Source organism: Cotesia glomerata, linkage group LG5 (assembly GCF_020080835.1).
Source record: "Cotesia glomerata isolate CgM1 linkage group LG5, MPM_Cglom_v2.3, whole genome shotgun sequence".
In the NCBI taxonomy this organism is placed as follows: domain Eukaryota; kingdom Metazoa; phylum Arthropoda; class Insecta; order Hymenoptera; family Braconidae; genus Cotesia; species Cotesia glomerata.
Window position 1 is genome coordinate 5,498,107 of NC_058162.1, and position 12,778 is coordinate 5,510,884.

Below are 12,778 nucleotides of genomic sequence, written 5' to 3' on the forward strand. Positions count from 1 at the left end.
AAACTTTAACACATCTACAACTTTTGAGTATTATTCCCGATTGGAAATTTTATGCATCATTTCTACATGCAAACTTTATTCTACATATGTTCAACAAATTTTTCTGTATAAATTGTTATGCCTTGGGAAAAAGGTTCAATTTTCGTCTAAATAACTTACACAAATTTTAATGTCTAAACTATAGTCATATTTAATTGTTTATTTGATAACGTTGAGTTGCACTTCAATTGGAAAACTAATTGTTAATTGTTAAATTTTAACTAATTGTTAGTATTTATTCTGGGGTTAATTTTATAATATTAAAGTAAGATCTTTAATTACAATTCTATAATTTATTCTTAAAGATTTTCTGTAACTAGGAATGCATAACAATCCGTAGTGTATTCTATGAGTTCCATTCTGTAACTGATTAAAAAGGTGTTAAATAACATACATTGCAGTTTTAAGTATCATTAGGCCACGAGAATAAACTGGTAATATGGTGTGCCCAAACGCTGGCGTACACGGAAAAAAGTAAACTGTAAAATTCACTCGGATTCCGGTTAATTTTTATAGTTTCAAACAGTACAGCGGACATCGGGGTGGCACAAATATAAATATTACAAAACTTAATAAAGAAAGTGTAAAAGCCACAATTTATAATTTAATATCGAAAATGTGATTAGTAGCTGTCACTATAGTAAATAACGACTCTCTCATCTTAAAAAATTACAGTTTCAAACAGTAAAAATTGTCGTTTCAATATATAGTCTATACTATGAGGAGAAGGGGAAAGTCTCATACTCGGAAAATTTAACATTTGAAAAAGTAAAAATTCCACTCTTAAAATATATATTTTACCAGTCCGAGCAAATCAATAATTATAGTTTGTTTTTTAGCGTTGCGTTTAAAATTTACCATTTTACTTTGTAAATATCGACGTTGCTTGTATAGAAATTTAGTAACTGTAGTTTATATTTTTTACATATCATGCGATCATTTCTTAGGTACGAAATGATAAATATCAAAGTAAAAATTCTTAATTATTATACTTTAACATTTTCGACTTTCACATAGCGAATATTACTGTTTGAAATAGTATTTTCTTCCATGTAAATAATAAATTGTAGCATTTAAATGATAAATATTACAAAGTGATTGTTAAAATCCCGATTTTACTGTTTGAAATAGTAATTTTTTCCAGTTGATCATTACTTATCATAAATCGACTATTATTTATTAAAGTTTACTTTTTTCCGTGTATGAACATCACCGTCAGCAATTTTGAGATAAAGTTAAAAGAATAAGAAAAATCTACAGAGGCATAACAAAATATTTAGTTGAAAAACCGGTTCATATGTTTATGTTCCAAACATGTGAAGAAAAAAAAAACGCCATTCGGCCACACCCGAAATGGAAGGTAGATTTTACTAAATGAAATTCTTGATAGAATGACGTATATAAGTCGATTGTACTACACATTGCCTGAAAATGGTTCAGTTGCACTCTTAACTTTGATAAAATAACTAAAAATGGTCAAAATGTCAATTTCATATACGTCAAATTAAAGGTAATTTCATGAGCTATCTCATGAATTTTTCAAAAATCAGCTATCTCTGTTCAATCAAAAGTTGTACATCAATGAAGTGACCAAAAACGTGATTTTCACTATTTTGAAAATTTTAAATGGCCGCCATTTCTAAACTAATTGATCGATTTTGCTCATCTTTGAACTCGTTCAAGGTCATTACCCAAAGAATATGTGTACTGAGTTTCATCTAAGTCCGTTGAGAATTGTAGACGCTATCGTGTCCACAAGCCGCGTTATATTACATATATATATATTACATATATATATATTACATATATATATATATATACATAAATGTATAAACTTTTGACCCAATGCTAATTTTGAGCTTTACTCGACTACTTAAGAGATAAAATGACAAAATTCCGTGTGAATTGCGACACAAGGACCAATGCAATAGATAGATTTCTACGAAATCTACCTAAAAATTTGAGTCAGCATAAATTTAGATTTTTTTCCTGTCAATTATGTTGTTAGACCAATTTAGCGGACATTGTCTCATTAGTCATGTCATGAGCCTTATAAAGTAACGAGTGACCCAAGTGAACCTCTGATTTTTAATGATTAATAATGATTACTCATGTGTTACCATGATTGGTACTAATTAATCCAAAACTTTTGTCTTTTATTCAACAAAATTTTTCTTTCATTCCATTTTTCTTCCCTCAATCCTCTCTGAAAAATCAAATAAATAATAAATTTAAAAGTTGAGAACTTCAGAATGTCAATATTGAAATTTATAATAGACATACCTTTAAAACATAACATATACTTCTCCCAATTTCCTCTTCTAGTTTCTCTTTTATCTTTGACCTATTTCCCTAGCTGACCATGTAACTGTGACTTTTTCACTGCTCTGTACCGCAATTTCCGTTGTTAGCATTGTGAAGTAGCTCAGAAAAATCTCAGCCGAAAAAATTTCAATTCAAATTGTTCAAGAAGAATTTTCTTCTAAACTTCAAAGTCTTTTACAACTATTCAATTGCAAAATTGAAAAAAATAATAAGTGTAAAAAAAAATTTATTGAATCCCCTCAGAGGTGTGCGCTAACATCCTCATACAATATAATGCTACAAGAAGACCACAGTAAGTACTTGTGTAACAGCGTAAGCTCAAAAGTTTATATAAACAGGTAGTTCTTGAGCTAAAAAATCAAAGATTAAAATGCCTGGAAGGATTTTAAGGATTTAGAATAAAGCTGTAGACTATACGAGGATTACTAATTAAAAAACTGAAGCCTTGCAGTAACAAGTTGTACAATATGCATTGATCTTTAAAGCCGTACAAAGTTACACAACATTTTATTTTTTAGATTTTGACAATTGAAATAAAAAATTTATTTACAATTTCACTTTCATTCTTCAAAAAATTCATGTCATGCTGGACTTTTGACGTTTTAGCCTTTCTAAAGTTATTATTTATTTCTGAAAAAAAAATATAATTATTAAGCTAAAAAATGGGATATTTATTCAGCTTAGATTATTTTAAAAACTTTCATAAAACACAGGAAGTAATTTAAAATTGTTTTGATGGGAAACTGAGTTAATTATATGTAATTTATTTTTTTTTTTTTTTTTTTTTTTTTTTTTATGATGATTGCTATTTTAATATCTCAAGGCCAAATGTATTAAATGAAAATAAAAATGAAGACTATTATATGGTTATGGTGAGCAAAGTTAGGTTATGTGTGATTGAAGCTATCAAAGACATAACAAACACTTAAAATACTTGAGCAGTAAATTTGAGAACCGCTATCGCTGTAATTTGAGGCCAGTGAACTTGATGATAGCCTATTCTACTTAGTCTCCTCTATATCTATCTAAGACGGTATTAAGAGAGAAATAACAAAGAACAAAGAGTAAATAAGAACCGGATAAATAAAATAAAAAGTCAAGAGTTATATGTACGGAGAATAACGATGAAGATTACTGAAGCACAAGGTGTAGGGGTATTCTATTGTATATTGTATGGTGGTGATTACTACAAACGAGACCCGAAAGAGAAAGAAGAGAAGGGCCTACTTGTTCGCCATATATAATAAAACAGCTGGTCATTGCACCTCCATTCTTCCCCGGCGGTGTCGTCATCTACAGTGCATCCTGATCGGGCCTCTGTTGCCAACCGACTTATCAAGACCGGTTGCTCGAATTTTTTAACTATTTTGTTTTTATTTATTTCTTCTTTTAAGAATACTAACCACCAGAACACTCGGCAAGTTTCGCTTTCGTTCTTGGGGAAATAATAATAATATAGAGTTTATTCATTTTTATTTTTTAAATTCAAACATTAAAAAAATTTTTCCTTAAATATGAAATATTAAATGATACTTAAGTTAGCTGACAACTGTCAATTTTTTTTAAATTTTTATAACAATAACAAAAAAAAATGCCATTCGGCCTCAGCCGAAATGGAAGGTAGATTTCATGGGATATGAGATTTTCTTTATTCATGTTATTTAATTTGTTGAATAAAAAATGTTTATGTAATTTTTAAATTTTCAATCCGCAATAACTTTTGAACGAATTAACCGATTATCACGTAGTTGACAACAGTCGATGCAGTTTTTTTGAATTCTATGATGAATTTCAAACCGTGAATTGATCAGATAAAAAATTTCGGAATTTGTTTAAAAAAAACGCTTTTTTCGATTTTTTTCGTCATTGATATCTCACAAACGAATCAAGCGATTTTGACCGGTCAGGCGGCGATCGACGTAGTTTTTTGATGTTAAGAGCTGATTAGTTTTTGAAAATGGTCGGTAAAGCTGTTTAAAAGTTATTCTAAAAAAACGACATTTGAAAAAAAGTTTTCATTATTTTAAAATTTTTGAATGGCCCATAAAATTAATAAAACTCTTCATAAAGTATAAGTGTTTAGGTCAAATTGAAGGTAATATAATCAGCTTTACCATAAAGTTTCCAGAAATGATCTCTTTTCTGTCAGTCAAAAGTTATTCACGGTTAAAGTTACAAAACTTGAAATTTACAAAATTTTGAAAATTTTAAATGGCCGCCATTTCTAAACTAATTGACCGATTTTGCTCATCTTCGAACTCGACCTCGGTAATTATCCAAAGAATATGTGTACCAAGTTTCATCAAGATCGGTTGAAAACTTTTCGAGATATCCTGATGACAAGGCTGATTATATTACATATATATATACATACATAGATAAATTTTTTAACCAATGGTGTTTTTGGAACTTATTTGACTAATTATGACATATGATAGCAAAATCAGGTGAAAATTCCACCATGAGGACTAATGCAATAGTTAGATTTCTAACAAAATCTACCTAATTAAAATTAATTTAGCAGATACAGTAGTGCTCAAAAGTATTTTGACAACATTATGCGTTAGTTTTTTTCAACAATTTCAAAATACTTTGGAGCCACCATTTTCCTAATATTTTAAAAATTAAACTTTCTTTTGTTACGAACAAGAGCCACTTTGACACTATTCTGCAGATTATTCAAAAGCTGTTAAAAAAGTAAATAAATGATTATTATGTTTCATATTTATTTTTAATTAAACCATTAAATATATTTGTCAAAATACTTCTGAGGGCTACTGTATTTGATAATTTAAAAAATTTTTTTTACAAATAAATTATTGCAAAAAAAATTATAATAAAAAATTGACACGTAGAAATTTTAAAAAACTAAAAATGCAACTTTTTAAAAATAATTTTTTGGAACAAATTTATTTGTTAAAAAAAATTAAAAAATTGTCAAGTGACAGCTAAATTTAATATCATAAATTAATTTAGCAGATATTTGATAATTTAAAAAATTTTTTGATAAATAAATTATGACAAAAAAAATTGACATGTAGAAATTTAAAAAAATTAAAAATGCAATTTTTTAAAAATAATTTTTTGAAACAAATTTATTTGCCAAAAAAAAACTAAAAAATAATCAAGTGACTGCTTACTTTAATGTCGTTAAAAAAAAGACTGTTAGTCATATGATTGTCGTATGAATAATAAATAATTATTTGTCCGACAATTTTGATATTAATGAAAATAGAGTCAATTTTATATTAAAACAACAAAGAAAATATAATTCATAAAAATATATTCTGTGTAAAATCAATAATTTATAAACTATTACATTAGTTATTATTCAATGAGCGAATTTATTTGTGCCATTAAAGTTAGTCGTCACTTGACAATTTTTTAATTTTATTTAACAAAAAAATTTGTTCCAAAAAATTATTTAAAAAAAATTGCATTTTTAATTTTTTTTTAATTTCTACATGTCAATTTTTTTAATAATTTTTTTCTTGTCATAATTTATTTGTTACAAAAATTTTAAAAATGATCAAATATCTGCTAAATTAAATTTCATAATTTATTTTAAAAATTTTCGGACAAATAATAGTTATTCATACGATAATCGTATTGTTTAAAAAAAATAATCGTCCGACATTCGGATGAACAGACACTTCCTAAAAAAAAAAATGTTTTAAAAAATTTCCACGAATAATTTTTTTTAATTTTCACATGTGGAATTTTTTTATTAATTTTTTTCATAGCAATTTCATTGTTATAAAATTATAAAAAAATTTTTAATGTCAGTTAACTTCAGGGTCTTTTTATTATGATACTGAAGTTAGCTGACAGCGGTCAATTTTTTTAATTTTTACAACCCTTAAGTTATAAAAAAAATTCCACAGCTAGAAATTAAAAATATATTTTATAATTGATTTATAATAATAAAAAAAATTTCAGTTTCATAAATATTGTTAATGTAATTTTTTTTTTTAATAATGTAAATAATAAAATTTCAGCCGCATCTTACCGGGGTCCAGGTGAAGATGAAGACAAAGATTCTTATGCAGCCAGAATAGCATTTACCGGAAACTCGAGAATCTTGGGCCCGATTTGCATCGTCGTCGGAGCGTTGATGTTGGGACTCGGAGTGCTGTTGTGCATGCTGACCAGACGTGCAAGAAAAAGAGAGCGACGGGTGGGCTTTCATTGTCCTCTTCACGGGGATTTTTATCCACTGGGGCCTGTTAAAGGCGTCGGACTTCTCGGTAAGCTTATAATAATTTTTTAAGCCATTTTATTTAATATTTAGATAAAATATAGCACGTGGTTGAAATCAGCAGAGAAGCGTAACGAGAAACACTGAAATGTAGTTTGTCAGACGTCTATTTCCTGTGGCAAAGGAATTTACTAGCACAGAAGGATCCAACGAACCTGTGTATTCGTGTAACGAGTAGAATATAATCTAACTCAAAGGTTATAATTAATGGTCGGTATGCAAGCTAAATACCGGAATGAAAACAAGAGATAATAATGAAAAGATAAGGTCGAATTAAATCACCACTGTACATCGATTCTTTTATTTTATTTTATTTTTTTTAATTTCATGTTACTAAATGTGTGACAATATCGATCATATATACACGCAAATGTTTAATATATATACACGCAAATGTTTAATGTCTATAATCAGTAATTTTGCATTTATGAAAAATATTTTACTCAAAAAGTAATTTTTGTTCCATTGAAAATGAAAAAGGTATTTTAGTTTATTTATATCTTTACTTTGGTCGTATGATTGAAAGCCTGGTACTACCTTTGTACTTTTAATTTTTAATAAAGTATAATAAAAAGGTAGTGCTTGTATTTATATCGGAGAACTCTTGTTATTTTTATTTATTTTTTTTTCTTCTCTCAAGAACGACATTTCAGTAACGCTCGGTGTATCTCTTTTGAATTTTCAATTTTTATACAATTAGAAGCTCTCATTACCGTTCCAACTCATAATTATTTTTTTAATTGTAATTTCAATTACAAGTCTGTGTTTATTTTACTTTAATTATTATTGTTGCACTATTACAGACTATTGGTTTTTTAATAATGTAATTCTTTTTTTCACAATTTTATTTTAAATTATTCAGAGCCAGTTTTTCAAGCTGAGATAAAATTTTATCTAGGATAAAATTATTATTGACTTACGGAAAAAAGTAAACTAATAAATAATAGTCGATTTATAATAAGTAATGATAAACTAAAAAAAATTACCATTTCAAACAGTAAAATCGGAATTTTAACAATCACTTAATAATATTTATCATTTAAATGCTACAATTTATTATTTACATGGAAGAAAATACTATTTCAAACAGCAATATTCGCTATGTGAAAGTCGAAAATGTTAAAGTTTAATAATTAAGAATTTTGACTTTGATATTTATCATTTTGTACCTAAAAAATGATCGCATGATATGTAAAAAATATAAACTACAGTTACTAAATTTCTGTACAAACAACGTCGATATTTACAAAGTAAAATGGTAAATTTTAAACGCAACGCTAAAAAACAAACTATAATTATTGATTTGCTCGGACTGGTAAAATATATATTTTAAGAGTAGAATTTTTACTTTTTCAAATGTTAAATTTTCCGAGTATGAGACTTTCCCCTTCTTCTCATAGTATAGACTATATATTGAAACGACAATTTTTACTGTTTGAAATTATTTTTTTAAGATGAGAGACTCGTTATTTACTATCGTAACAGCTACTAATCACATTTTCGATATTAAATTATAAATTGTGGCTTTTACACTTTCTAAATTTTTTGTAATATAATATTTAGATTTGTACCACCCCGATTTCGGCTGTACTGTTTGAAACTATAAAAATTAACCGGAATCCGAGTGAATTTTACACACAGAAAAAAAGGTTCAGTTGAGCCAATAAAATAATTTTTCCTAATTATTTTCTTGAGCAAAAAAACTATTTTTCTCCTCGACGGAGGCGGAAAGCGGCATTTTCATTTAGCGCAGCGGGCGGAAAATTGACGCTTTCCGCCCGGAGGGGAGAAAAAAATTTTTTTTGACACAAGAAATTTCACTTATTCCAACAATAGTATATTACACACCTAGGGAAGTAAAGTAAGAAATGTCTCAGATCACATGTAATTGTTGGCCGAGGCGAAGCCGAGGTCAACAAACATGTGATCTGAGGCTTTCTTATTTACTTCCCGAGGAGTGTATACTATTTTTTTGTCTGACGAAGGCGGAAAGCGGCAACTTAGAGTAGCGCAGCGGGACGAAAGTTGCCACTTTCCGCCCGGAGGGCAAAAAAATTAATTCTCTTGCTCTAAGAAATACGTATCTTGATTCAAGAAAATTTATTTAAATCAAGAAAATCTTCTTGTTTTGAGAAAATTCAGCCTCTTGCTCCAAAAAATTTAGTTTTTGATAGAAGTAAATTTTCTTGTCTTGAGAAAATTTCTCTCTTACTCCAAAAAATTAAATATAAAGATAGAAGTAAATTTTCATTAATATTTTTATTGATTAACATGTCAAATGAGAAGATCAAATAATATTGAATAATTTTTTTTCATTCAATATGTATAATTGCACGCTAAAATACTATAAAATGGGTATCAAATATTCAAGAGAAAAATTTTCTCAAGGTGAGAAAATTTTTTTCTCATCTGAAGTAGGTGGCGCTGCTTCCCTAAAGTATCTAAAAATCTTGATCAAATATAAAAATTTATTATATCAAGTATTTATGATAATTTGAATTAAGAAAAAATAACTTCCACCAAGAATAAAATTTCAAGAAAAATTTTTACTTCGGCCAACACAACTTCGGTCTTCCTTCAGACACCCGAAAATTTTCTTGAGCCAAGAATTTTGTTCTCCAGTTGAGAAATTTTTCTTTCCGTGCAGTATATCTATAAATATGAAATATATAGATATATATTGGCATCGAATAAAATGTTATCTTGGATTGAAAAACTGGCCCTCAGTCAATTATAAAATAATTCTTGGCAAATAAAATGAAAAATCGAAAGATTAAAATTAGATAATGTTTTACAATCCTAAGTGTTAAATAATTACCGACTCGGTAAACTAGGCCGAGTAGAACACTTACAAGAGCACACGACAATTGTTTCCGTCTAAAAACTGTCAACCTAATTTCTGGTCACTTAGAAGTCTAAAATAAAGCCGTCTATTTCCAATTAACTTAAATTAAAATCTCAATAAACTATCTAATGAAAAATGACCAGTTGATAGTTTTTAGTCTTTCGTTATCAGTTGCCTCGACCTCGTTTGTCCTTAGTTAAAAAAAAATCTTTCGTGACCTCTGGTCTACCATGCAAGTACGCATTAAATAAATAAAATCCTGGACGTAAGTCTTCCTCCAAGCAGTCCACTGAGATTTATTCGATTAGCATACGTACTTGGTATATTCACTTGGAACTCGGAACTTGGAAGTCATACCGTCTATGTATGCTTGACCCCATTGTAAAGGTCACGCCAATAGACCGTAGTATTTTAGAGCGAGAATGTTATCTACCTCGTTGTTTGAATAACGCGCTGAATTTCCGAGGGTTTAATGCAGCTCGGGGTTAGCCAGTCATTCCAGTTGATAATTATCTGTTGAAAATCTATATTATTAAGAAAATAAGTAAAATTTCGTAGCCAGTATATTTATATGATAAAATGGGTTTTTATGGTTAAATTTGGTATTGTTTGAAAGGTCTTGACCTGAAGTTGTGCCTTTTCAATGTTTCATATGCTTTTCTAAAATCGTTTATTTATTATGATAAGTTTTTGAAGTAGTTATAAGGGTGATTCTCTGTAAGGACGTCCTAAATCTGTACAAAATTGTCCGACCAAATTATTTTTGATTTTATTAGAAAAAAAATTAACAAGGGCTACAAAACTATCAGCTTAATTATAATAAATAAACACTCGAATTAATTTTTACTTTTTCGATATTTGTGTATTTTTTGCCATATAACATGACAGGGGACTGATTTTTTTTATCAAATTGAGAAAAATCAAGCAAACTATTTCAATGCATTCAACTTTTTAAGTTCTCAATGAATGTTCACATTAATTAGAATAATATTAAGACTTATGGATTTAATTTTATAAATAAAAATAGCTGCCAGGGGACTGAGTTTTGAAGTGGCCCAGACACATATTTCCAGCACAAACGGTGCTTTGACACTAAATAAAATGACGATAAAGCGCTAACAGCCTTATGGTTATTAACTCAAGGCTAGTTAGATTCTTATAAACCTTACAAAAGGTAAAATAACACGCTGGATTTTTTTTTTTGGCTTTGAACTTCTGGCAGGGGACTAATCTTAAAATGCCTGGGACAAACTTTGGTTTAATGATTTTAATGAAACAAATTAATTTTCGGTACTTTTTATTGAAGAAGATTGTTAGTTAACTGATTAAGATTATAAACATTATGGACCAAATTATATATTATTGACGAATAACTTAAAATTTAATCTTAAAGTTTTAATTTTGGGAGTGGGACAGCCCAGGGGACTGACATTTCGGTGGTTTACGAATTTATAACAAAAAAACCAAAATTTATTTCATTTTAGTTTTCAATGCTCCAAATAGAAATGTTTTTTTACTTTCGTAATAAATTTTTTTTAGTAACAAAATAACAATTTTTCTTATAAAAAAATGCCTGGGACAGCAAAAAACATCCTTACAGAGAATCATCCATAAATAGATTCGAATTAAACGATAAACAAAATTTGTTCATTTATTTATTTTGTTTTGTACACGCCAATGTGGTTCTAAGTCAACAATTAATTTACATAATTAAGAGACTAAGAAAAATTTAGTAACGGGTATATCTTTATCGTAAATTGGGTTTGATATTTTTTAGCGATAGTTATTTATGATTTAAATAATTGAGAAAGAAAGAAAAATTTTGTGACGAGCATATTATTATTTTTAAATAAATTTTTATAGTTTAATTTGGTATCATCAGAAAGGTCTTGACAAAAATTTGTGCTTTTTGGTTTTATATATTTTTTAGTCGTCAATTTTTTATGTTAAGTTTTTGGAGGAGTTTTTAATAGTTTTTTTGATTCTATAAATTTGTTCGTTCACATTTGTCCATTAAATTATTTGTTATTTAAAATTTATTTAAAAAGTACTCAAACAATTAGTGTGATTATAAATATAAAAAAAGTTTGGAATATCCAAAAGTGTCCGATTCATAATGCTCATTTAATTATGAAATATTAATAAAATAAAAAATGTGAAAAAAATATATAAAACAGCTAAAATAGCACGATAATGCGTACCCGTCTCTAGTGGTATAAATGTACACAATATATATAGATATACAGTCGTCTGGTTTTTGTTTTATTTTATTAATTGTACATAAACGACACTGAATTACCTAGCCATTCGCATTCGGTGACCTACAATTCTTTCAAAGAATTAAAAAAATAAAAATTTAATTCAATTAATGCATTTTTTCGCAAATTATAGTGTTTCCGGAGTTTCATACATGACGGAAAGGAAAATTTTTAGACCTATTTTGATGTTTTTTTTCCGTTTCTATTGCACTAAATCAATTTTTGAAAAGTGTCAAATTAATCTCCTTTAAATTATCTTGACAATAGTATGTAAAAAATCTTGATTCCGTGAACTAACAAGACTATAATAATAAAAATAGTTGCCGAAATGAGGCGAAAAAAAATTTTTCGATCGTAAAGTACTCTCTGATGCTTCGCATCATGAGTCGTGCAAAAATCACTAAGCCAAAGTTTTCTTATTTATAATTTGTAAATCTCGGCAGTTGCATAGTGATTGTAGGTTGCTAGTATTTATTAACTTGTCCATTAAATTTATTTTTAATTTCTCTTGATTTTATTGGTTTTATCAGAAGAAAATAATTATGGTATTTACTAAATAGAAAATCAACTTTTCTTACTCTCAGGAAAGCTGGAACATAAAAGTATACGAGTTGTAAAAGAGGTCGCAACTCTCACAAACTATCAAGTTATAATTTTTAATTAAAAGATTTGATTTACATTATTTAATTAATTAATTAATTAATTATTAATGTTTCAGGTAAAGAAGTGGGTCGATGGCCGAAAATCCCTTGCTTAAAAAATCGCTCAGACGGCAAAACAATCAACAGTTTTATGGGATCTCACATGGGTCCGCCTCAGTGTCCTCATTCTGTTCTCAGTAGCACGAGAAGTTCTGTCAGCAGTTCGCCACTGAGTCCGTGTCCAACACCAATGCCGTTTCTTGTCACCTCGGGATCTGTCAGGTGAAATTTTAAAACCTAAAATTTATACAGAAAGAAAGGTTCACTTGAGCCAAGCAAATATTTTTCTTCCTACTTATTTTCTTGAGCGAAAAAAAAATTTTTTTTTGACACAAGAAATTTCACTTATTCC

The 12,778-nt window shown here is 28.1% G+C and overlaps 1 protein-coding gene across 4 annotated transcripts in view; it reads left to right on the forward strand.

The window, feature by feature from the left end:
- Positions 1–12,778, forward strand: part of LOC123264836 — a 36,278-nt gene that overhangs the window by 18,759 nt on the left and 4,741 nt on the right. For all 4 annotated transcript variants that reach the window (XM_044728353.1, XM_044728352.1, XM_044728351.1 and 1 more), the window contains exons 3-4: positions 6,363–6,611; positions 12,444–12,648. In XM_044728353.1, coding sequence (XP_044584288.1) covers positions 6,363–6,611; positions 12,444–12,648 — 454 coding nt within the window. The remainder of the gene's footprint in view (positions 1–6,362; positions 6,612–12,443; positions 12,649–12,778) is intronic.